This window comes from Pan paniscus, chromosome 10 (assembly GCF_029289425.2).
Source record: "Pan paniscus chromosome 10, NHGRI_mPanPan1-v2.0_pri, whole genome shotgun sequence".
Taxonomy (NCBI): domain Eukaryota; kingdom Metazoa; phylum Chordata; class Mammalia; order Primates; family Hominidae; genus Pan; species Pan paniscus.
The window spans coordinates 24,169,159-24,195,997 of NC_073259.2; the positions used below are offsets into that span (position 1 = coordinate 24,169,159).

The 26,839-nt window shown below is 37.7% G+C and overlaps 2 protein-coding genes across 3 annotated transcripts in view; one reads left to right on the forward strand and one right to left on the reverse strand.

The window, feature by feature from the left end:
• PLCZ1 (phospholipase C zeta 1) overlaps window positions 1-6,415 on the reverse strand; it is an 89,980-nt gene extending 83,565 nt beyond the window's left edge. The window contains exon 1 of one of the 2 annotated variants that reach the window (XM_055095442.1): window positions 6,298-6,414. The gene's annotated coding sequence lies outside the window, so the exon portion shown is untranslated. Of the gene's footprint in view, window positions 1-6,297 lie in introns of both variants that reach the window. The other variant, XM_057299392.1, reaches the window with a different exon arrangement.
• A 1,751-nt stretch (window positions 6,416-8,166) lies between these two features.
• On the forward strand, window positions 8,167-9,266 carry CAPZA3 (capping actin protein of muscle Z-line subunit alpha 3). Its single transcript, XM_003816544.3, has one exon. It carries the CDS (start codon window positions 8,347-8,349, stop codon window positions 9,244-9,246), a length of 900 nt encoding a protein of 299 aa, XP_003816592.1. The 5' UTR covers window positions 8,167-8,346; the 3' UTR covers window positions 9,247-9,266.
• Window positions 9,267-26,839: the final 17,573 nt, after the last annotated feature.

Consider the following 26,839-nt stretch of genomic DNA (forward strand, 5'->3'; position numbering starts at 1 on the left):
TGAATAAATGTAATTCAATTGTGTATACTTAACTGATGCAGCGTCTACATATATTTATTGAGCACCTATTTTGTGTCATGCCTAGTACTAGGTATATTCATACATAATATCTTATTTAATACCCACAACAATCATGTGAGATAGCTATGTTAGTAGTCCCATTCTACGGATTAAGAAATTTGCTCAGAGAGATTTTTAACTTGCTAAGTAGTAAACAGCTAGGATGTCTTACAGCCAAGAATCTCTAGTGCTCTGAGAGACTAGAAGATTTTGGTCACGTAGGACTCATTTTATTTACTCTGGGAAAAGGTGCATCCATAAAATGAGAAAAAATTAGCAACAAGAGTTGAAGCAAGTGAGTTGAATGTGTAAGAAGCTTAATCTTCAGCTATCCATAAAATACAGTTAACCAATATACCTTCCCTAAGGATTCTACTTAATCAACATTTTAATGCATACATGGCAATTTAGCCTAAGGTGACAAAGTTTTAAATGAGTGGTTCTAGAATTATGTTACTAGATAAGAATAGTTTATCATGATTATCAGTCTTGTTTGTATGTAATTTATGCTTCTAAAGTACTTACAGTTATTTTAGGGAGGTTTTTGAAGTATTCTTAGCAAACTCTGTGTCTCTAATTTTTATAATTAATATTATATTCATAGCCACTCCAAAAACACTTTGCTAAACAATAGATCTTCAGGCCTGCTCATGTCCGTAATCATACATTTCAATTAGTGAGCCATTTCCGTACTTTTATAATGGTTGAGCATTCTATGTAATGCTTTTAAATATGACATGTATTTTACTAAATTTCACTTCAGATATCTCTGCCCTGAAGATAACATAAAGAAACTTGATAATCACTGAATAATATTTACATTTCACATTTGATACAGATTTCAATATATTCCTATTTTTATTTTGCCTTTAATGTAAATTTTATTAAATCGAGAAGCAATAGCTTTTCTCCCTTTGGAAGATACTACCGGAGGAAAAATCCTACATGTAAAGATGTTCATAAAAACTTGTGTTCTTTGAATGTGGTATTAGCCATGCATTGATTAAAATTCTGATACCTTATGGCCACATGCACTGCTTGGATTCAGAGACACAGTTCTGCAACTTTGGTTTTCACTGGGGTCTCCTGAGAAGCACAACTTTTCTTTTTTAACCTCCTCTTTGTGGTTTGTAAACTTGAGGGCTAAATGTTATTGAGAGAAGTGGTTGTTGGAAGACAATTCTCCGTAGGTCTCTTGTGTTTCTATGTGTTTTCTGAGCAGAGGTATTGATTGCTTTTCTTCCATACTAGATTTTCAAGGACATTTGTATAGCGAACAGCTTTCGTAAAGATACTGTCTCCTTCCAGAGGAAAAAAAGCAGTTTTGTTTACTGTTTCCTATAATAATGATGACAGCCTACAGGGCAAAGATCAGGTAGGCTTACTGCCCACCATAAAAGGCCCAGGTTCCTTAAGCTTAAGGTACCTACTCTATAACGCAACTCACTGTGTGTCACTTGTTCCTCTTCGTACCACACTTTAAAAACTGGGGCTTGGGGAAATAACATCAAAATGCTAATACTCTGACAACTGTCATTTCTGTGAGTAATAAGCTGTCTTTTTTTTTTTTTTTTGACCCACAAGCCTGCTTCCACCAGCTTCCATGGAGCTACATCAGGCCAATTTGGTAGCTTGCAGGGAGGGTAAAATATCAGACCTTTCCCAGTTTGTGTAACCAATAACAACTTCAACACAGATTGTGTTATCTGAGTACTCACTTTCAAAAAACAAAACCATACGCAGGATTTTAAGGTTCCTATTGATCTGGATTGGCCAGTGTAGCTTTCTTGCCTCATTCTCCAAGAAATTTGTCATCTTCCTAGTACAAAACTCAGCTAAAATGGCTTTTCCTAATTTTGTTAATGATCTTTCCTTCTGTCATCTAGTGACAGCATTGAGCCAGGTTTCCCTCCTACTAGTTATTCTTCAAACAAAGATAATTTTTGGATGATTTTCTTTTGCGGAATAAGTGAAATAACATATGTTTTCAGATTACTTATTCCTTCTTGGTTTTTAAAATCCATTTATTGAGGTATAATTGACATACAGAAAGCTATACATATTTAATGTATACAACTTGATGAGTTTGGAGATAAGTATACAGCCATGAATTTATCAACACAATCTATGCCATAAACATATTCATTCCTTCCAAAAGTTTCCTTCTGCCCTCTTAATTATTTTTTCCCCACAGGGTCTCTCTTTGTCACCCAGGCTAGAGAGCAGCGGTGCCATCACAGCTCACTACAGCCTCTATCTCCTGAGCTCAAAGGATCCTCCCACCTCAGCCTCTCAAGTAGCTGGGCCCACAGGCACACACCACCAGGCCCAGCTAATTTTTTGTACTTTTTGTAGACACGAGTTTCACCATGTTGTACAGACTGGTCTCGAACTCGTGAGCTCAGGCGATCTGCCCACCTCAGCTTCACAAAGTGCTGGAATTACAGGCGTGAGCCACTGCACCTGGACCCTCTTTATTACTTTTGTGTGTGATAAGAATACTCAATCTAAGATCTACCCTCTTACACTTTTAAATATGCAACACAGTGTTATTTATCACGGGTACTATGCTGTTCAGTAGCTCGCTGGGACTTATTTGTGCTGTATAACAGAAACTATACCCTTTGACTAACACTTCCTTGTTTTCCCCTCCCCCAGCCCTGGTAACTATCATTCAACTCTCTCCTTCTATAAGTTTGACTGTTTTAGATTCCTCACATAAGTGGTGTCATGCACTATTTGTCCTTCTGTGTCTGGCTTATTTCCCTTAATATAATGTCCTCTAGTTTTACCCATGTTGTCACAAATAACAAGATATTCTTTATTTTTTCAGGAAGAGTAATATTTCATTGTATGTACATACTATATTTTCTTTATTCATTCATAATGGACAGTTAGATTGCTTGCATATCTTGGCTATTGTAAAATAATGCTGCAATATATACGGGAGTACAAATATCTCTTGATTTCAATTCCTTTAGGTATATACCCAGAAATGGGATTGCTGGATTATATGGCAGTTCTATTTTTAATTTTTGTGGAACCTCCATATTGTTTTCCACAAGGTTGTACCAGTTTGCATTCACACCAATAGTATACAAGAGTTCCCTTTTCTCCACATTCCTGCCAACACTTTTCTGTTGTACTTTTTTATAATAATCATTCTTACAGGCATGAGGTGATAGCCCATGTGATTTGATTTGCATTTCCCTGATGATTAGTGATGTTGAGCACTTATTTATATACCTGTTGGCCATTTGTATAGCTTCTTTAGGGAAATGTCTATACAATCCCTTTGCATATTTTCTAATCAAGTTACTTGGGGTTTCCATTCTATGGAGTTGTGGGATTCAGTTTTGGATACTATCCCTTATCAGATATGTGGCTTGCAAATATTTTCTTTTATTCTGTAAATTGGCTTTACATTTTTGTTGATTGTTTCCTTTGCTGTGCAATAGCCACTTTGTTTCATGTAATCCCACTTTTCTATTTTTGGACAAGTTTTTGTTACCTGTCTTTGTTTCAATCCCTTTGGAATCATATCTAAGAAATTCTTGCCAAGCCCAATGTCAAAAAGCTTTTTTCCTATTTTCTTCTATGAGTTTCATAGTTTCAGGTCTCAAGTTTAAATCTTTAATGGATTTTGAGTTGATTTTTGCATATGGGGTAAGGTTAGAGTCCAATTTCATTTTTTACATGCGAATATCCAGTTTTCCCAATGCCATTTATTGGAGAGACTATCCTTTCCCCATTATGTATTTTAGTACCTTTGTAGAAGATCAGTTGACTATATATGAAGGGGTTTATTTCTGGGCTCTCTATTCTGTTCCATTAGTCTACATATTTGTTTTTATGCCCCTACCATACTGCCTCAATTACTGAAGTATTTTAAATATATTTGGAAACCAAAAATTGTGATGCCTCCACCTTTATATTTCTTTTTTAAGATTGGTTTTGGTTATTCAGGGTCTTTTTTGATTCCAATATGAATTTTAGGATTGTTTCTTCTGTTTCTGTAGAGACAAAACAAAAATGCCATTGGGATTTTAGTAGGGATTACATTGAATCTATAGATCACCTTGGGTAGTATGGATATATTAACATGGGATGTGTTTCTGTTTATTTGTAACTTTTAAAGTTTATTTCATCAGTGGTTTACAGTTTTGGTGTGCCAGTTTTTCACTTCCTTGGTTAAATTTATTCCTAAGCATTATATATTTTTTAATGCTAGTGTAAATGAAAATGTTTTCTTGATTTCTTTCTGGATAGTACATAGTTAATGAATAGAAATGCAACAAATTTTTACATAGTAATTTTGTATCTTGCAACTTTACTGAATTTAATAGTTCTAGTAGTTGTTTTTGTTGTTGTTGTTGTTGTTGTTGTTTTGAGGACTCTCGCTCTGTTGCCCAGGCTGAAGTGCAGTGGCTCAATCTCAGCTCACTGCAACCTCTGCCTCCCAGGTTCAAGCAATTCTCGTGCCTCGGCCTCCTGAGTAGCTGGAATTACAGGCGTGCACTACCACGTCTGGCTAATTTTTGTGTTTTTAGTAGAGACGAGGTTTCAACACATTGGCCAGGCTGGCCTCGAACTCCTGACCTCAGGTGATGCACCTGCCTCAGCCTCCCAAAGTGCTGTGATTACAGGCATGAGCCACCACACCCAGCCTTGTGGTAGTTTGTTGACAAAATCTTCAGGAGTTTCTACATGTAAGATTGTGCCATCAGTGAATAGAGATAATTTTGCTTCTGCCTTTTTAATTTAATTGCCTTTTATTTTCATTTCTTGACTAATTGCTTTGGCTAGGATTTCCAGTACTATCTTGAACAGAAGTGGTGAGAGTGGGCATCCTTGCCTTTTCCCAGATCTTAGAAAAAAATCTTTTCAGTTTATTTTATATGATATTAGCTGTAAGCTTTTCATATATGGACTTTACTGTGTTAAGTTCCTTTTATACTTAATTTACTGAGAGTTATCATGAAAGGGAGTTAAATTTTGTCAAATGCTTTTTCTATATTTTTGAGATAATCATGTGATTTTTATCTCCATTCTGTTAATGTGGTGTATCACATTGATTGATTTCTGTATGTTCAGCCATCCTTGCATGCCAGGGACACATATTATTTGGTCATGGAATATGATCCTTTAAAGTGCTATAAATTTGATTTGCTATTATTTTGTTGGAGAATTTTGCATCTATGTTCATCAGGAATATTGGCCTAAAGTTTTGTTTTCTTGTGGTGCCTTTGTCCAGCTTTGGTATCCAGATGATGTTGACCTTATAAAATAAAACTGGAAGTGTTCCCTCTTCTATTTTTTAGAAGCATTTCAGAAGGATTGGTATTAATTCTTCTTTAAATCTTTGGTAGAATTCACCTGTGAAGTCATTTGGTCCTGGGCTTTTCTTCGTTGGGCAGTTTTTGATTACTGATTAAGTCTCCAAACAGGGTCTCACTATGTTACCCAGGCTGGTCTCAAACTCCTAGCCCCAAGTGATCCTCCCACTTTGGCCTCTCAAAGCATTGGGATTACAGGTACGAATCACTGCACACAGCCTCTCAGTCTCCTTTTTGTTATTGGTCTGTTTAACCTTTCTAGTTCTTCTTGGTTCAGTCTTGATGGGTTATATGGTTCTTGAAATTTCCCTTTTTTTTCTAGATTGTCCAATTTTATGGTGTATGATGGCTCTATGTGTTTTTCATTTTTGTGAGATCTGTTGTAATGTCTCCACTTTCATTTCTGATTTTATTTGACTCCTCTCTCTTTTTTCTTACTCTAAGTATTTGTCAATTTTATTTAACTTTTCAAAAAAACAAGTCTTAGTTTCCTCAATTTCTTCTAATTTTTTTCTTTTCTATTTTAGTTATTTCTGTGCTAATCAGTATTATTTCCTCCCTTCTGCTAACTTTGGGCTTATTCTCCACTCTTTTTATAAATCACTAACATCTAATACAGTTACCATTATCAGTCTGATGTAATTAGACATCCAATCCTAGGTTTAATGTTAGCATTTCTGTATGCTCAGGAAATTATTCTAAACTGATATCCTGGTATTATTTCAGATTTTCTCAACAACTAATTTTACCTTCTACTGAAATGCTCTCCATCTTGACTGTAAATATAGTTAGTATAATTAATTGCTTTTCTTCTTAAGAGACTAACCTTTATATGACAATTACTGACATTGGATTAAGTTCCACCTAGGATAGGATAGGCAGGGGGTGGATGTCATCTTACCTTAAAAATCTGTTTCACATGAATATAACTGCACCGAATATCTAATTTTTCAAGTAACCTCTGAGTTTTTTCTAGGTTAATTTTTCCACCTCTGAAGTCATCCTGAATCTTTGACAAAAACCATGTAGAAGCACAAAAAAGTTAAGGAAATTCTCACAGAAAGTCATTGAATATTTAAAATTCCTAAAGAAACATTTGATTTACTGTATTATTTTTATTTTTAAAGAATATGTTTAAAGTAAATTATAGTATAATTGTATGATAAATATTTTTTAAAAAACAAAATTAAGTAGTTACTATGCTATAGTAAACGTATGAAAGGGCATAGCACAGTAAAAATACAAAAAAAAGAATTAAAGTTAAAATTTGAGAATTGAAGTCATTACTTAGAAAATACATTAAAACATTATTACAATCTATTGCCTGAAGGCATGAAGTTGGAAGGCAGCTAGACTTCAAGATCGCCTCTCACCTGACCTCTCTGTTTTAGTTCTCTCTTCCAGAAAGGTGAGCAAATTAACCCTGAATCTTAAGGAAAGTGGAAGCATTAGATGAATTCCTAATATGCCACCGAACACAGTTTCTGCTACTTAGTGTTCAATAAATAGTAACCATGACTGATAAAGTTATTATTACTACATTAGTCCAATGCCCAGCTACACACACACTCAAGACAGTACCATCAAAAAGCATCAGAAATACCATGGTGAGTGTACATTCGGTATGAAAGAGAAAACAAAAAAAATTTTAAAAAGCTTACTTATCATAGATAAACTACAAAAACTAGGACACTTCCATTTGAAAAACTAAGATCGAAATGAGATAATGACAATTATCACTAAAATTATAAAAGGTATAGGTAAAAATTGTGCAAAACTACTAAGTTTCAGATTGTTAGAACGAATTAATGAGATCTCCTTAAATTTAATAGTTATGACTTAATCCAGCAAAGCTCATGTTCTTGTAAGAAAAAGATAACAGAATGCAGGGAAAGTTAGAAAAGCTCAGAACAAACAGGGAAAAGCAGTTCAACTTAAATGAAGAGGACTTAAATTCAGAACTCCTCGAAAAGAATAACAGCATCAAGTAGAGAGGATAAGTAGGAGAAAGAAGAAGAGGAGCAGAAAGAAGCTCTCAATGGATATCTCATTTCCATAGTTTCATGACCTGTAGAGCCGTTTCTCCTCACTTAAAGTCTTTCCCCAGTAGGTGCTGTCATGGGTTCCAAATACAATTAACTCTGCCCCTTTGCAGAAAATAATTTCTTGATACTCATCAGCTGTTACCACTTTTCTAGGGAGAAAGCAGAGAACACACAGTGGTTTGTTGCCTTCGTTCTTTGAAGCTAGCTCACACTTAACCATAGAAACAGTATGCAAGATGTGGTACCTGCACTACCCTGCCCTTGAAACTGTTTGGCTTCTTACGTTCTGACCACCTCCAAACCCACAATATTTGAAAATGCAGCTTTCCCTGATGTCTGGCATTTTTCCATGAACTGCCATTGTATCTCCTTTTATTTTTTACTATTTTGTTTAAACCCCTCAAACTTTTCATCATAATATGCTTCCAGTGGGTTTGGGCAGCTACTCTGAGAGCCTGAGTATAAATCAACACCATTGTGATTCCTGAAGTTGCAAAGTGCTGTCACTCTTGAAACTTGGGCTGCTTCTCTAGATCCCTGACAACATATAATGCACACAGAGACACACCACTTTCGAAGAAGACTGTTCAGGAGGCTAAGTTCTTAAAATCTTCAAAAGAGGTATAGCTGGTTGGCTGGGCACCACACTGTCAGGTGACTGTCATTTTTTCCTTTTGGTCTGAATTCCCATTGTGATATCATCAGAGGTTCCACACTTCACAAGGAAAGCTTCTTATGACCTCATCAGGAGGCTCAGACCTTGCCAGACTGCCTGCTTTCATGGATAGACATAATAACCTTCAGCTTGAATGTTAACACCTTGATGGGAAAGGTGGCTCATGGAATGTTTTCTTATCCTTTGAACACTCCTCATTTCAGAAGCTTTGCTTCTGTTGCAACCAAACATGACACTTAGCGTGCTGAGCAGGAAGGACAAGGAAAGAGTAATTCGCAGACTGTTATTACAGGCCCCTCCAGGGGAATTTGTAAATGCCTTTGATGATCTCTGTCTGCTTATCCGTGATGAAAAACTTATGCACCACCAAGGTGAGTGTGCAGGCCACCAACACTGCCAAAAATATTCTGTACCACTCTGCATCGATGGAAATCCAGTACTCTTGTCTCACCACAATGTAATGGGCGACTACCGATTTTTTGACCATCAAAGCAAACTTTCTTTCAAATATGACCTGCTTCAAAATCAGCTGAAAGACATCCAAAGTCATGGTATCATTCAGAATGAGGCAGAATACCTGAGAGTTGTTCTTCTGTGCGCCTTAAAACTGTATGTGAATGACCACTATCCAAAAGGAAATTGCAACGTGCTGAGAAAAACTGTCAAAAGTAAGGAGTACTTGATAGCTTGCATTGAAGATCACAACTACGAAACAGGAGAGTGCTGGAACGGACTTTGGAAATCTAAATGGATTTTCCAAGTTAACCCATTTCTAACCCAAGTAACGGGAAGAATATTTGTGCAAGCTCACTTCTTCAGGTGTGTCAACCTTCATATTGAAATATCCAAGGACCTGAAAGAAAGCTTGGAAATAGTTAACCAAGCTCAACTGGCTCTAAGTTTTGCAAGGCTTGTGGAAGAGCAAGAGAACAAATTTCAAGCTGCAGTCTTGGAAGAATTACAGGAGTTATCCAATGAAGCCCTGAGAAAAATTCTACGAAGGGATCTTCCAGTGACCCGCACTCTTATTGACTGGCACAGGATACTCTCTGACTTGAATCTGGTGATGTATCCTAAATTAGGATATGTCATTTATTCAAGAAGTGTGTTGTGCAACTGGATAATATAAAGAATTGCTCCTGGTAACTATCTTGATTTGACTTGTTTGTGTTTCTTGGGAATGGTTATTTTCCTAAAATTGAGCAATCTGTAGAGATGTCTCTCACTTAGCCAATGCAAATTTAAATGGGAAAAGTGTAGCAAGTAATTTTACTTGGGGAATATTTATGAACAAGGCAAGAAAGTGTAAAGTAACTGTGTTTCATGGTGGTGACCATCATAAAGACCAAGACATTTGTTAGAAACTAAAATAGTTTTATAGAATCTGGGATTACAGAAATAGTATAGAGGTGGCCAGGGTTAAGGCTGTGTGTGGGTGTGTACGTGTGTGTGTGTGTGTGTGAGAGAGAGAGAGAGAGAGACTTTTGACTCTGTTTCGAACTGTAAAGGTATACAAATGAATATCACTCCACAAATGATACTTTACATAACTCAATTCAGTCCTAGACCATCCACGAGATGGGGAATTTCAATAAAAGACATTAGGTTTGGATTTTCCACAAAACCAACAGATATCAAAAATCTAGCTCAGATGAAGGACTATTAGTAATTTTGGCTCCTCTTCCACTCTACTTTCTTCCCCTCAAGAATTGGGGTTACTCAAAATCCCTGGCTTGTCTGATAACTAACATGGTCTTCCAAGCCAACCAGAGAAGCCTGACTTCCCAAACTTTTACAGCTAAGCTTTTGTGAAGTCATCACTGTAAACACTTAGAAGTACTTATTACATAACATGGCTTGTGCTAAATATTTTGCATAACATTTTTCATCACTAATCTGGTACTAGTATTATCTCCTAAGAAAAACCTAAGTTCTCAAGTTGTTCACATCTTCCAGACACATAGTGTCACAGTTCGCTTGTGCTGCTATAACAAAATACCATATATTGAGTAACTCATAAATAACAGGAATTTATTGGTCGCAGTTATGGAGGCTGTGAAGTCCAAGACCAAGTTGCTAGCAGATTTAGTGCCTAGTAAAGGTGTGTTTCCTCATAGATAGGACTTTCTGACTGTGACCTTACATGGTAAAAGAGGCAAAGCAGCTCTGTAGAACTTCTATTAATGGCACTAATATCGTTTATGAGGGCTCCACTCTCATGGCCAATCACCTCCCAAAGTCCTCACCTCCTAATACCATCACCTCGGGGACTCAGTTTCAACATATAAATTTTGAGGGACACAAACAATCAGACCATACCACATAGTGACAAGTGTATCTGACTTAGTGCTCATACTTCAGGGTACAACAGTTCCCCATGGAAGCCTATTTCATTATGAGTTATGGACTCTGATGTACATGGATTTTGCCAAGCATTCCACCTTAAAGGATATCCCAGAAGAAATGGAACTTGTGACAGCTGTTTTCTAGCCAGAGTAAATCACCTATACACTCACCGTACCACTATTCCTAGCAATGTTACTGACCACTGGTATCTGCTCTTTCAATAAATTCCCAAATGTAAAACTCTTTAACAAGATTACAGTACAGCAGTAGGTAGGCCCCATCCTCCAATTCTGATTTATCTAAGAAGCAAAGTGTTTTGTATTTTGTGTTTATGCAATTGAAAAACAGTTCTAATTCTACTTATTAACATTGGAGCATTCAGATCCCGTGCAAGAATTTCTAAACCTCAAACCTCCCCAGCTGATGATTCTTAGAGAATCTCAGGAGAATAACCTGGGATTTATCTTTAAAAATATACATTACTGGGGCCCATCCTAGGATTCTGATTTAGTAGGCTGGGAAATCTGCATTTTAGCAAGTATCAGAGGTTACACTGATGCAAAAGATTTCGGGGCCACATTTTAAGAAATGTTCCCTAATCTTAAAATAGCATGTCCCGTGCTTTCTCTTTACTTAATTAAAATAATTTCCCACAAAACCATAGCCCAGTGAAGGCCATTGCTACCACTTTACTGCATTTACTATGCACAGACCAAGGACGGGCCTTGCCATGTAAAAAAGGTAAAAACAAACTTTCTAAAGAAAAGCAGAAAAGAAAGTTGCTCTCATAGCACTAAAATACAGCCATCCGGTGAAGCCTTAAGCAAAAATTTGAATTGATATTATGGTTATATGTGTAAGGGTTGATTTTCCAGATCATTGCAGATTAGGACCCAGTGGTTTGTGGGATAATTACAGAGGCATTTAGCTCCTGCTTTAACATAGGGTTTTTTTAAGTAATATTTGTTGATAATTCTGAATATAAAAGTCACATGTACAAATCGTGGAAAATGCTTAAAGCATAAAGCATTGTGGCCCATTTTCTTCTGTCTAATTTTATAGAACTGCTTTAAATATGAAGAATAGACAAAATATAAAAATTTGTATCTTGTTCTTTTTTATAACACATATATCATAAACATTGCCCCATGTCATTAAAAACTCCTTGAGCACATAATTTTAATTATTTACATAATATTCATACTGTAGATGTCCATAACAAGACAAATCATTTCTCTATTCATATATAATTTAAATTTTTAGCATTTTATCTCTGTTATTAATGATGCTATGATGAACATTTGTTTGTCCACATCATAGGTTATTTTCCTTGAGATAAATTCCTTAAAACTGCATATTAAAAAGACATGAACATATTAATAGTTAATATATATTGCCAAAATGCTTTCCATAAAGATTTTGACAAATTTATCATCCCATTAGTAGCATTAAGAGAGTATCTAGCTCAGCACAGTAATCTTGACCATATAATATCAAATTTTTTTGATAAGCAACAAGGAAATCTTAGACAATACAAAACAGGAAAAAAAAGTTATTTCATGAACTTATACTTCATTACGTCAAGAGTAGTCCCACAAAGATATTTAATTTGGTAGTTATTTTCCTTATATGGAAATTGGCAGGGCCAGGGAAATGCAGTTACTACCTGTTCCCTGTACCTCTTTCTCTCTCTCTCTCTCATTCTGTCCTCTCTTCCTCTCTTTTTCTCTGACCTCACTCTCTCTCTTTTCTCTCTCTCTCACACATACACACACACACACTTAGACCTGCACTCAAGACACATACATACACACATGCCTACGCACATGCACACATAAAAAATATTTCAGATTGAGGAGTCACTGCATTCTCTCCCTCAAATCCCACTCCCAACAGAAATATAAACTCCATGAGAATGATGATCTTGTCAATCTCAAGTACCTAATCCGTTATTGTCTGTCATATGGTAAGTACTCAGATGAATGAGTGAATGAACAAATCAATAAGGATCACAAAGATAGGAAGCCCAGTGGCTTTAACTGGCCTTAAGGTTTTGTAACCCACCAACACCCGCTGTCCCTTAGGAGGCATGCATCCCACCGCAGATTCCCAGTGCTGACGTTGTTACCCCTTACTCCAAGGCAGTTCATTCCATTCAGAAACTGCCAATGGTCTTCTGCTGTGATGAAAACCTTTGCTTTTTTCTGACTCCAAATGGTAGGAGATTTTTCCTCTATCAAATGTAAGAAAATCAAGTTCTTCAAAAGTCATACATTTCTTTTCATTTTACATTGATTACATTTTAGATGATTCTCTGTCAAAGATTTTCTATCCTTGGAGGCTGGTTCAGAGAGCTGAAGGAATGACCATATCATGTTCTACTCAAGCAGAGGTCCATGAGGAGACTTAGATCTTTCAACATGCCTGCATGTTAGGGTGTGTCCCTGCTGCTCTGGAACACGCCCTGGCTTCATGAGTGCCTTGAGATTAAAGCATGCTTCATCGTTTCCGCTTTCTTTGCATTTTTATCACTTTATACAACACCTAACTACTCCCTTCTATGTATCATGCATTTCTGGGAATAATCAACTGGAGCTCCTATTCAACTCTTTGGATGTTCAAAAGCTTATAAAGGCCCTCTCCATAGTAGATTAAATTTTAGTGAGTCAATATGAAAAGTGATTTCCGTTCACTGCCACTCAGCCAATTTTTGGCCATGTTACTGATTTGTCTCACCTTCTTCTCAATCTTCTCATCATGACGTACCTTAGATTCTGGCCCCTTTACTTGGATAACTGAAGCAGCTCCCTAGGGTTTGCTACTATTCTTAGAAAATGGGTTACCAGTCTACCTTTTCCTAAATTCTCATGAAATCTATCTTGACTCTACTTCAGTCACTTGTCTTTCACTCCTGATGAGCAATCTATTTATTCTTTTCTACTACCGTCTGTAGTCTTTTTTATGATATGCTTTCAAATTTCTCTACTTTACTAAGCTCCACTTCTTCATCACCGCTTCACATAGCAAACGACTTTGTTCCTTCACCGAGAAGACACATTCTTTCGAAAGAGCCACTGCTGCCTTTCTCTGCATTTAAAAATATGTTTATGCTCTTCTCCTTCCAAATAGTCACCAAAGAAGTATATGTTCCTTTCTAAGACTAACTTTTCCTCCTGTGCATTGAATCCTAAATTCTTGATCTTTTCCCATCTAGGCTCTTTATCCATCAGGGTGTTTGTTTTGTTTGTTTTGTTTTGTTTTGTTTTGTTTTGTTTGTTTTTGAGACAGTATCTCACTCTGTTACCCAGGCTGGAGTACAGTGGCACAATCACAGCTCACTGCAACCTCCATCTCCCAGGCTCAAGAGATCCTCCTACCTCGGCCTCCCAAGCAGCTAGGACTACAGGCATGCACCATCACACCTAGCTTTTATAATAGTTTGTAGAGATGGGGTTTTACCATGTTGTCCACGCTGGTCTCAAACTCCTGTGGGGTCAGTGGTGATACCCCCTTTATCATTTCTTAGGTAACGTGGCCTAACTGACACAGCTGGTAAGTGGCAAAACTGGAATTCCAACTCAGGCCTTTCACACTTCAAAATTCATGCCCTCTACAGCTTGCCATGCTGCCTTAACTCTACCCCCTGGCTTCTATTCCATCAGCATAACTAACACCCATTCTCAAAAGTTTCAATATCAATTATTCATTCCAATTACCTTTCCTCAGTTATCACAGGGACTTGGTTTTATCTTGAAAACCTTACTTCCTCAGTTGTGCCTGCATCTTAGTTTATCTCTTCTCTACTTTCTTTCATATCTCCTCATCCACTATTTCTTCCATATCTCCTCATCCACCCTGCAGCCAAACACAGGCTTCTTCCAACTTTAGTTCTTTGTCCTCTCGTTTTTTCAGCTTTACTTAGGTATAATTCAGATACAAAAATTGCACACATTTATGCATATATCTTGATGAATTTGGACATATGCATACACCCATGATACCATCACAGCCAAGGTACTAAGCATATCCAACACCTCAAAAAATTTCCTTATGTTCATTTGTGAGGTTTTTTTGTAAAAATATTTGACATGAGATCTATCTTAACATATTTTTAAAGCACACAATGAGGTATTGTTAACCATGTGTACTATGTTGTACAGCAGACATCTAGAACTTATTCATCTTGCATAACAGAAACTTTATATCCACTGAAGAACAATGTTCCATTTCCCCTATCCCCAGTTCCTGACAATGATTACACATTTCCAATATTGCCTACCAGTCCAAGCCATACTATGTCAAAAATCAACATTCCCAGATCCAAATCGCTTATTTCTTTCCTGTCCCCTACCCCCACTTCAAACAAATTACTCTCTCTTATTTTCTGCTCTTGGAAGCACTATCTTACCATTAACTCAAGGTCAAGACTTTAAGCATTCTTAACTTGTTTTCCAAAGGGAACACACAAAGGGAATGTAAATTAGTCCATCCGTTGTGGAAAGTAGTTTGGTGATTTCTCAAAGAACTTAAAACAGAAGTACCATTCAACCCCTCAATCCCATTATTGGGTATATACTCAAACGAATATAAATTGTTCTACCTTAAAGACACATGCACGCATATGTTCATTGCAGCACTATTCACAATAGCAAAGTCATAGAATCAACCTAAATGCCCATCAGCAGTAGACTGGATAAAGAAAATGTGGTACATATACACCATACACAGCCATAAAAAAGAACAAGATTATGTCCTTTGCAGCAACATGGATGGAGCTGGAGGCCATAATCCTAAACACACTAACCCAGGAATAGAAAACCAAACACTACATTTTCTCCCATATAAGTGGGATCTAAGCATGGAGACAAAGAAAGGAACAACAGACACTGGGGCCTACTTCAGGGTGGAGGGTCAGAGGGGCAGGATTTAAAAATTACCTATCGAGTATTATGCTTATTACCAGAGTGATGAAATAATCTGTACACCAAACACCTGTCACACACAATGCACTTGTGTAAAAAACCTGCATGTGTACCCCTGAACCTACAATCAAAGATTTTAAAAAGTAAAATCATAAAATAAAACAACACAAAATAAAATCCAATAAGTCATTGGATTCCTTTGTTTCTATACTTGAAAGCATTTTCCATATTTATTCCCTTTGTCATTTATTAATTATCCATTTATTAAAATTCAATTCATCATTGGGTCTATTTCTATTTTGCAATTTTTTAAATTTATTCTCTTATCCCCTTAATAATCCTTGTTATTTTTCACTTATCAAGTTGTCTAACTGGTCTGTTTTCATTTCTTTTTCTCTTAGTCTCCAACCTATTCTATGAAGTTTTTCCAAATTCATCTTTATAAGCCTCAATTGCTTATTAACTGATATTCCTCACAATCCTGATCAAACACTTTTTACAAATATCTACTAAGTAGGGGGTACATTTCAAATTCCCTAGCTTAGCAGTCTAATGTCCTCCATGACCTGAGTGTCCCTATCTTCCAGCATCTTTTCTTTTTCTTTTCTTTTTTCTTTTTTTTTTGTTCGAGATGGAGTCTTGCTCTATCGCCCAGGCTGGAGTGCTGTGGTGGGATCTCGGCTCACTGCAACATCCGCCTCCCAAGTTCAAGCGATTCTCATGCCTTAGTCTCCCAAGTAGCTGAGATTACAGGCATGCGCCACCAGGCCTGGTTATTTTTTCTACGTTTAGTAGAGATGGGGTTTCACCATGTCGGCCAGGCTGGTCTCAAACTCCTGACCTCAGGTGATCCACCCGCCTCGGCCTTGCAAAGTGCTGGGATTGCAGGCGTGAGCCACCGTGCCTGGCCTCCAGCATCTTTTTTAAAAAGCCTGTTCTACTGGCCTCACCAGAGGTGCTCTAAATTCCCTAAAAGTGAACACATTTTATCTCTAATTCTGCCTTGGTACTTGTTCACCTTATTTTTGTTTGTTTGTTTGTTTTTCAGAGATGGGAACTTGCTATGTTGCCCAGGCTGGTCTTGAACTCCTGGCCTCAAGGGATCCTCTTGCTCTGGCCTCCCAAGTTGCTAGGATTACAGGTGTGAGCCACCGCGCTCAGCCTGTTCACCCTAATTTGAATATTAAATGTGTCTGCGTGTGTTCTGCTTCTGTTAATAAACTAAAGGAGGAATTTTTTTTTTCATTCTTAGGTAATATAGTGGAAATCTATGAAACACTGTGTCAGACTACATAAGTTCAAGTCTTTATTCTACCAATTACTATCTTTGTAATTTTAGGCATAGTTAAAACATATGATTTGTTTGATACTCAATTGTTCCATCTGTTAAATGGGGAAGATTTTTGCAACGTTAAAATTAGATAGTGAGTTAATTGTACAGCACTTTGCAGCTGCAAATCTGCAGCACCTCGTATGGTGTTTACATATATTTCATGAGCAGTAAATGATTGGTGAATGAGTAAATGTCCAAAAGAAGAGAACTTCCATCAGTCTCACAGGTTGGCCAGAGCTGGACAGGCAATATTTCCCAGTGATAAGAGAAAGCTTCTGAGAGCATCATTCCCCAGTCCAGCCAAGCTCTCTACCTTTCAGAAATTCCAATTTACAGATACTTCTGGGTTGGATGTACAGATTTGCAATTAAAAAGTGTTTCATGGTACCTGGCACATAATGAGAATATTTAATTTCCTCACTCTGTTATTTCCCTGACAATTCACTCTTGATGTCTTATTACATGCCAAGTGGACATAGATTCTTTAAAAAGATGCCGGGGGCAAGATTTGTCTTCCAAATTCAGTGAATCTGGATCCCAACAGGAAACAGATGGACAAATACAAATCTAATAATTCAAAGAAGGTATAATGAAAGAATTATCAACAAAGATGTGGCAACACATGGAGTGGTAAAGTAACATGAAAGCAGTTCATATCTTTAGGCCCAGGTTAGGGAGTGGCCGCTGGAGCCTGGAAGGAGGAGTCTATTTATTGGGCCACCATAAGAAGGGGTGTAAACTTCTGTGGAACGACACTGACAGTCTAAAGACATTGCTCAGGGGAAAAGCTAACAGCATAAATGTTCTCCTCCTTTCTCCAGTCTCCGTCAGGGCTCTCTAGCTAACTCAATCTACAAACGGAGGACAGACAAGAGAGCCCATGAATATAGTCCATACACATCAGCCTCCACAGGTTAACAATAGGGTGCTGAAGGGAAGAAAGTAAGACTGGAAGAGCAAATAGGAGATACCAAACATCCATTCATCTGAATGCTATTTCTGACACCTTACAGAGCTTCATTTTGATAAGATGAGCATCTGGCATTCGCTAAAGATATTTTATCCTTTTGTTCATTTGGAAATGCCATTTGTTTAAGTAAATAAATATATTTTGTATCACTACATAAAAGATGTGTCTGGAAGGTTTTCAAGTAACTGTTCTGTATATTTTAGTCCATTTTAATTCCCCTGAAAAGGACAACCTCTTCTAGGTTATAAATGCAACAGCTTTCCTGAATTAATTTTGTTACACAAATATAATTCTTACCATACTGTTCTTATCTCCCTAGTCACTTTTCATTCTTATTTTAGAATATGTAAAGTGCCCTTGCTTTGCAAACACCATGTTCAGACTCCAAACTCATGCAAATAAAGAAGAATTTATGGTGCGAATAGGATTTGCTAATTGGACAGATTTATTTTTTTCATTCCCTGGGAATGTGATCTGTGACCCTAATGGCATGCAAATGTAGCCTCAATTCAGAGGCAGTTGTGGCATGAGAGAGTGAGTTAACTTATTGGTATGTAAGACTGCTTTCTTATCAAACCTGGGAAAACCACTTAGCTAGGCAGCCAACAGGCTGATCTCAACACTGTGATTTGCAAACACAGTGACAGTGAAGTATCATATAAGGCTTATTACTGAAGATACTGGAAAATTCTATATACATTATATGTTTTTTAGCAGGGATATTGGAATAATTTCTCAATGCTTCCTAATAAATATTTTGCACATTCACCTCAGTATTTCATTTTATACCTCATTTTTGGATAAAGTCTCCTTCTACAATGAATTTTCCTTTTCTTTGGGAATTTCCTTATGACTAATTCCATTCTTGCCTTGAAAAATTCATGTTGAAGACTTCTGCTGATGAGCCATGTATAAGCTTGAAAACAGTTTGAAGACTTTAACAGTTTTGTGTTTTGTTTTTTTCTTTCTTAACTAAAAGACAATAGCCACCATACAGTTTTGTTTCTTCATTTACAGTTCGGGAAACTGAAACAAGGCCCAGATAATTTGAGTGCTTTTTTAAAACAATCATTGCAACTTTAATCAATACTATAGTCCCGGTCCAGCATTATATTCACACTTTGTTCCATTTCCTCTATTATTACTAAGCCCATCAGGCAGATCTTAGGAGAAATACATGTGAGGGTTTAGACACAAAAGATATGGTTGAGCCAACACCTAATTTCAGAGAAGATGCTTGGAAAGACCTTCTCACATTTCCATCATTATGGGGCAGCCCAGCTGTGCATTATGGCAGAGGTAGAATTGGATGTCAATTTTTTTCCCCTGTACCTTCTGATAATTGGAGGAACTTGCCCTAAGAAAGAAAGTCTCAACAGCTCCATTCTCATTTCTATTTCCAAGTTGCCGACAAGTGGGTGGTACTTTAAAAGAAAATAATCTACAATTTCTTAGTAAATCAAGGTAACTGTAATGCTCTCATAAGTTGTAACAAATCTTTGAAAAATATCTTCATATGGCTGATGAAGGGTAAAATTACTGAGACCTTGAGTGGGACGCTATAAAGAAGAGAAGTAAATCTTACCCTTCTTTCTTCTAGCAGTATACACACACTTTGACACAAGAAACTGTTCAAATCAACCAGAAAATAGCAATCTTAATACAAAAAATGGGTGAAGTATATAAAAACTTATAGAACAGAAAACCCAGAAGAACTAAGAAAAAAAGCGTATGAAATCATCAAAGAAATGCAAATTAAAACTGCAATTAGTTTTATATCACACTTTTAAAAAGGCAAAAATTAGAAGCCAGTTTAGGTAAATTCTGGTTAGAGGGTGTGTGTGTGTGTGTGTGTGTGTGTGTGTTTAGAACTCTCATACATTGCTAGTGGGAAGGTAGACAAGGGCAGCTCTCAGCAATGTGGCACTATTTAGTCAAATTAATCGCAGGCATGCCCTATGACTTAGCAATTCCATTCCTGGGTCTATTTTTTTCCAAAATGCTCACACTGCTCTGGAAGAAAACATGTGCAAGGATGTTCACTGCAGTGGCAGGAAGTTAGTTGCAATTTGGATGAATGAAAAGGTAAAGGTGGCAGATACACACCAAGGAGTACCATGGACAGCTGCAAGTAATGGAGTAGACATACCCAGAGCAACATGAGTGGATCTTAAAAGCACACTGCTGGGTAACAAAGAGTAAGACACAGTGCGATTTATATCACAATAACAAATGCAAAAATTGAAAGGAGATGCTTACAAATAGCAGTATACATTTTTCAAGAACACATGCTCTTTTTTAAAAAAAAAAAAATACACATTAAATGTATTAGAATGGTTGCCTGTGCAGACAGGAGAAAAGAAATGAGCTATGGGGAATAAAAGAAAACAGGTGAATAAAAAAAGCTAAAACAAGGGAAATAAGAAAGCAAACCAAAAATAAACAACCAGAACCACAAAAGGAGGAAACTAAAGGGAAAACAAACAGAAGTAAAAAATTGTTTTATTTATTCAGAAGCAGCATGAGGTTAAAGCTGCCAAAGCTAAACTGAAATACGTCCCCACATTTTCCCTCTCCTCCGCTTGTGTCAGGGAGAGAGCACCACACTTCAACCTTGCCTTATGTAACTGTGAGTGGTCTGTTGTAATCAGATGAGGCTGAGTGCTGGGCAAGGGTGTGCTCTGAGCAAAGCAAGAAATGCCACTCATCTGGCTGGGGTTGAATTTCTCAAGACAAACACAAACTGGGATTGGAAAAAACAGATTATCTCTGTTTTCACCTAGGAGGTGATTGGAAAAAGTGAGTTTGGCTTCATAGGCTGTCACTGTTATCAAAGGATTGTTTAGGAGACATCAAAAGAGGCCAGGACCTGTAAGCAGTGTCAAATTCTAACTGGGAAACTGAAAAAGTTGTGTATTTCTTCTTACCAGATCGGTAGATTATGAAAACCTGACCATAAAGATATAGTATAACTTTACTGTGATTCACTCAAAATTCTAATAATTTTCTCTTCTATAAATCTGCTTCACAAAGGAGTGCAGAAATTTCCTGCCTCTCCAGTTGCCCCCTCTAATCCTCAACTTTGTTCATGTCTATCTTGTTGCCTGGTCTAGTCTCCTGGTGGTGAAGAAAATTAACAAAAAGAAGTTGCTGAACTACTCATTTTTAAAATTTTTACTTATTACAGTTCAATGAATATGTCAGAAAAAGCAAAACCACAAAGATAAAAATCAATTTCTCTTTAAACAGAGTGTTAAATTAGAAGGAATTTAGCTGTAAAATTATTAGTGATATTTTTCTGGGAAATGACAGTATAACAGAAAATGAGTTGACACTTCTCAAATAGGTACTGTAGATGGTTTGGTGCCCTTGAAACACAATCACATGTATTCCCAGGATGCCCTGGAGTTTCTGGCACAAAGGACAGACAGCCGAAGACTTAATATTGGACAGCCAATTTACATCTACCCCAAGATATGTGATTCTGTGAAATAGAGTGCATTAGAAATGCACAGTTCATACTGCAGCACTAGAAAATACTATAGGCATTATGATAACCAAACTCAAAATATATACAATTACATTTTAAGCATATAATTAAAATACAACTTGTATGCACTGAAGCCAAAAGGTATTTGGAATGGCTATGTGGAGAGAATATGGAGTCAGTAGAATAGAACAGAGTCCCTCTTGATCCCTCTGTCAATGCTGTCCATCTACATCCAGAGTTAGAAACCTAGGTGTGCTGTCCGTCAAATTAAACTATTCTCTTTTTCTGCACGCCCACTCTATTAGCTTTCTTCTGGGAAAGTGACCATGTAGAAACTTCAAATGATGCCAACAGTAAACTCTTCCCAAAAGTCTACAGAATGTGAAAATATCTGAATCAAGTACAGTTCATCTACTGTTGGTGGAGCAAAGCATAAACTTTAACCCATACTGTGTTATAGTACTAGACGTATCACAAAGAATTTACTTCCAATCAATTCATTCTACAAGTTATTGTCCTGAAAACACCCCTGTAACAGGAACTATAGACTGAAAAACAATATGAGTAATGATCTCTGCTCTCCAGGAGCTGAAGATCTTTTTTTTTTTTTTTTTGAGACAGAGTCTTGCTATGGACCTTTTAAAGAGCGATAGTTATTGTAACTTCAGGTGTTATCTCTATGTTTCCTGCAATTCAGAGATAATAATTTTAACAGAGAATAATATTGAGAAATTAGTACCTTTGCTTTTTGTTCCTATAGATTCAATCAATACAAAGAATAAAAAAAGCAATATTCCCCTTCATGGTAAGCAGGGTCTAGAATCCCTTGTCCTAGAATTAACAGCTTTTTCTGATTCAGGTCCAGAGGAAGCGAATTAAGTTGGCTCATCTGAAGAGTGGCAGGAGATAGTGAGTTTTGTGTTTGGAAGTTAGAGATAAATGAAGCTAATCGAAGTCCAGCAGAGAAATCCATATTGTTCCTACCACATGCCAGGAAGTGTCAGGAACATTAATAGGGCAGCTTATGAAGCCAGGGGGAGAATTTCTCCCAAATCCAAGTGTGTGATTGAAATTGGACATTCTACTTTTCTTGTATTCAAATGTCATGCATCCGTTCATATCCATTTCATGAAAATAAACAAAGGTCTGGTTTACAAGATATCTGACTCTTAAAAAACCCTTCCACTTATTCTATGAATGCCTAGACAGATTATTTTCCATATTTCAGTCTTATAAAAAGCGAGAATATTTCCTCATTCGGTTAATAGCTACTGAGCCCAATCTTTATGCCAGACTCTACATTACGCACTAGGAGCACAAAAGGAAATTGCACACTCTTCTTGTTCCTGGTAGGTCCCGGCTGAGTGGAGGATACTGGCATGTAAAGGACTAATTAGGCAAAAACTTCACACTGTGGGAGACGAAAGGAGAGCAAAAAACTCTCCCTCAGGAAGTTAGAGAAGGCTCATATAGTGAATGCTTCCACCACCCCCCACCCTCCCTGGAGGACTGAAGCACTGTCCTCCAGCTGCCTCATCAAGATAAGGTTCCTTCCCAGCAGCAGACCACATGGGAAATCCTACGCCTTTGCCCCAGTTCAAGACAACTTTGCAGCATCATCCCAGCTTCCAAGTTCCCAGGAGGATTGACTAAGGCCTTTGTTATGACTGAATCAGCAGTTCCCCGTCCCCCTTCCAACCTAGGAGTAGGCAAATTTTTTCTGAAAGGGCTACAGAGTAAAATGTTTTAGGCTTTGCAGGCCACATAAGGTCAATTTCTGTCGGATAGTCTATTTTTTTTTTTTAACCCATTGAAAATGTAAAAACCATTCTTACTTATCTCAGGGCCAAATACAATCAGGCCATGAACCAGATTTGGTTTGTGGAATTTTGTTCCACCCTAAACAGCTTTTCTCACCTGCTCTCCACAGCTGTTAATCCCAAAAGGACCTCCCAGTAAACATCCGGCAAGCTAATCCCTGTCTCAAGTCTATTTCCTGGGGAACCTGAGGATTCAGTTTGACAAAGGAAGTACTTAGGACCCAAAGGTTTAACCAGGGTGGTGACACTGAAATTTACCTATGCCCTGTGGTTCTGAAAAGTAGCTTTCCAGAATTCCTCACCCTTTTTGTGTTCTGGGAAAGGGTTTACTGCAAAGAATCCCCTTCCCAGGTGACACATGAGACTCAAAATTCACTCTTTCTCCTAACTCACATAAGACTCACAAATGTTTCTGTATAACAAAGCCAGACCCTGAAAAACTGTCTTTGTTTCATAAATAATTAGCTGAACTGTTTATCGTCCCAAAACTAGCTTGACACAGAGATAAACATTTCTTGTTCATCTTGTCAAAGGCATTCGAACCAGAGCAACTTGAATACTGGCTGGATAAAATAAGGCTGAGACCTACTGAAGCAGGACATTTCACTGACCCCTTTGTGGAACTCGCAACAGGGGTGCCCCGTTTACTCAGCCCACAGCTCTCACCTCCTCGTAGGAGGGAGTGAGCAAGCCAACAAGGCGGGAACTGGAATACATGAGTGCTAGAATCAGCTGGCTACTTCATCGCCGGCAAGAGCGAACTCCACTCACTCAGACCCGCTGCTTTCCACCCCTCGTCGGACAGGGCACACAGGTAAGCGGGTGCAGGAGCCAGGGTGAGTGCTACTGGGTGCTGGCAAGAGCAAACTCTGTGCATGCTCAGCGGCAGCACTGCGGGGGTGCCCATGACCCTTGAAGCCCCAGAGGGAGTGTTACAGAGCTCGTTAACAGCTCAGTGTACCCTCTGCCTTTTCTCATGTGAGGCAGCTGCCTTCTGCCAACAAAGGCAAAGGGTCAGTGTGACAGCCTTTTTGCATCCGCACTCACAGCTCCCGAGCTCTTGTCCAGCGTCCAGGAGAAATGAGATCACGTGAACAAATTGAAGGATGGTAAACGTGGGGGATATTATTGCGGATGAAAGTGGCTCTCAATGGGAAGGAGAGCTGAAAAGGGGATAAAGTGGGAAGGTATTCTTCCCCCAAAGTCCAGCTATCTCCTGCCGGATTCCTCTCTGAAGTTACCAGAGAAGCTGTCAATCTGTCCCTCTGAAGTCAAGCCACTTTTCTCCAACACCCAGCAGTAGCAGCCAACGTCCAGCTGCTTCTCCTCTCTCTGCCGGCTGGGTTTGGGGTTTTTACAGGCACAGAATGGGGCAGGGTGGGTCTATGGGTTGTGTTGGAAAAGGCAACATTCAAGCAGGAAAACAGCGATGTAAACTCTCGCTTTGGGCTGCAGTCTCCGGCTTTTTGGCTTGAGGGTGGGGCCCTTACCAGGGACCTGCCCTCTTCGGCCCAGAATTTCTTTGCCGCCTGTCCCTATCACTACTGGGCTGCATTCCCAGAAGATTAGACATTCTAAGTCACAGGATGAGACAGGAGGTTGGCATAAAATACAGGTCATGAAGACCTTGCTGATAAAACAGGTTGCAGAAAAGAAGCCAGCCAAAACCCACCAAAACCAAGATGGTAACACAAGTGACCTCTAGTTGTCCTTACTGCTCATTATAATGCATTAGCATGCAGAAAGACACTCCCACCAGCACCATGACAGTTTACAAATGCCATGGCAATGTCAGGAAATTATCCTATATGGTCTAAAAAGGGGAGGAACCCTCAGTTTCGGGTATTGCCCACCCCTTTCCCGGAAAGCTCATGAATAATCCACCCCTTGTTTAGCATATAATCAACAAATAACTATAAGTATCCTTATTTGAGCAGCCCGTGCTGCTGCTTTGCCTATGGAATAGTCATTCTTTTATTCCTATACTTTCTTAATAAACCTGCTTTCACTTTACTGTATGGACTGGCTCTGAATTCTTTCTTGCACGAGATCGAAGAACCCTGTCTTGGAGTCTGGATTGGAACCCCTTTCCAGTAACAATCTGACAGACTGAGTCTCCCCCTGATTACAAAAAAAAAAAAAAAAATCCTAACTGTGAAGTCATCCCACATATAGCTTAGACAAGCTCTTTGTTATAAAATCCAAGGCAAAACCACCCTGATGACACACTCTGATCCTCAGATCTGGGGTGCTCTTGGTATTGCAAAATTCCAAATAAAATCAATCTCCCTACATGTTCTGGGTTTTAGTTTTTGTCTTTGTTTTTGCCTTTGCCTTTGACAGTGAGATGATGGCTGCAGGCAGAAGAAACATAAGGTTCAAAGCACCAAAGTACAAAAGGATCTGATATTGTCACAGACTGAGAGATTTGATGTGGAGAGAGTATGGAGCTCTGGTGGGGGCCACAGTGCAAGGCTGGGGTAGTAAGTTAGAACAGGCTGAAGGGCCTTGATTCAACCACTAATGTGGTCATGTTCCTGAGGACCTTGGTGCAGTCCCCTCTTGAAGATAAAGAGGCTTGGCCACCATCCAGGCAAAAATAACTCCTTCAATAAAGAAAAAGACAGACTTTAAAAGTTATCACCAAGAAAACATGGTCCCCTAAGATAGAGGACTTCAACTGACAAATCCCTAAAATTTTGGAAGAATTTTAGAAAAATAGGTATCTTCTTGTACATTTTTAAGTTGATGTTTAAGATTTATCTTTTAAAAAGTGAAAAGTAACATGTAATTTGAGACATATTGTAAATATCAACATTTTCAAATAAAATCTTTTTATCAGATTTTTTAAGTATGCAGCAGAATCTAAATACACTAGATTTATTCATTTTTTTAAAAAAAGACGAACACTTCCCTAATTTTATGTAGTTTCTTTCTCTGTTTGAACTTTCTATGTCATTTCACCAATACATTTTATACTAATTTAATACATTTTTATGCTGAAAAGTCTTTCACTGATTATTCTGTCATACATGTTTGCTACAAAAACATGTATATGATTTTTTCCTGTGCCCATGAGTTTAAAAGATTTAGAAATTTTCTCTTCTATAAACAACTATTCCAAACAACATAAAGATATTAACAAATTTAATGTAATTTTAAAGATAAAAATTTAAACTTATTGAAAACACAATTCATACTGACATGGATCAAGCTCATTTATTTTGGATTAGTTTATATATCTATCAATGAATATTAGTTATTACTAGAAAGACAGAGTGTTCAGCATCCAGTCTATTTTTATTTTTACTTCATAGATATGAGCAATGAGCAACCTTGATCAGAAAAAAAGTGAACGGGAAAGAGTTTTCTTATGACAACATCACTCAGTTCTTTAAATTCTTCTGAATTTTATACCAAAAAAATCACAGTAGTCTATCATCAAACATTATTTTTAATAATATGTCAATGGACACTTTGTTAGCCAGCCCTTCTGTTATATCAAAAGCAAACAATAAGAAACCAATATATTTGAAAATGGACTTGTTATTCTATTATTAGAGCCACTGACATCCTCAATTTCTGAAAGGAAGAGCGCTAAGAGCACAAAGTCTTTACCATGACTCACTCAATGGCAAGCCTATACCAGTGGCTCTTTCACTGAAAGGGGTTGTGTTTAATTCAGTATATTCAGGCAGGGACGGAGAAATTAAAATATTCAACTCAATGCATCTTTGAAACCTGTCAACATCGAGGAACAAAATGCAGTGTTATGCTCATTTAATTAGTGGGAAATATCCACCATATAACCTAATTAAGCAGCCAACCCACATTTAATAAT

What these genes read in the sequence shown, in the direction of transcription:
- CAPZA3 (XM_003816544.3), top strand. Translation starts at nt 8,347, where the DNA reads ATGACACTTAGCGTGCTGAGCAGGAAGGACAAGGAAAGAGTAATTCGC.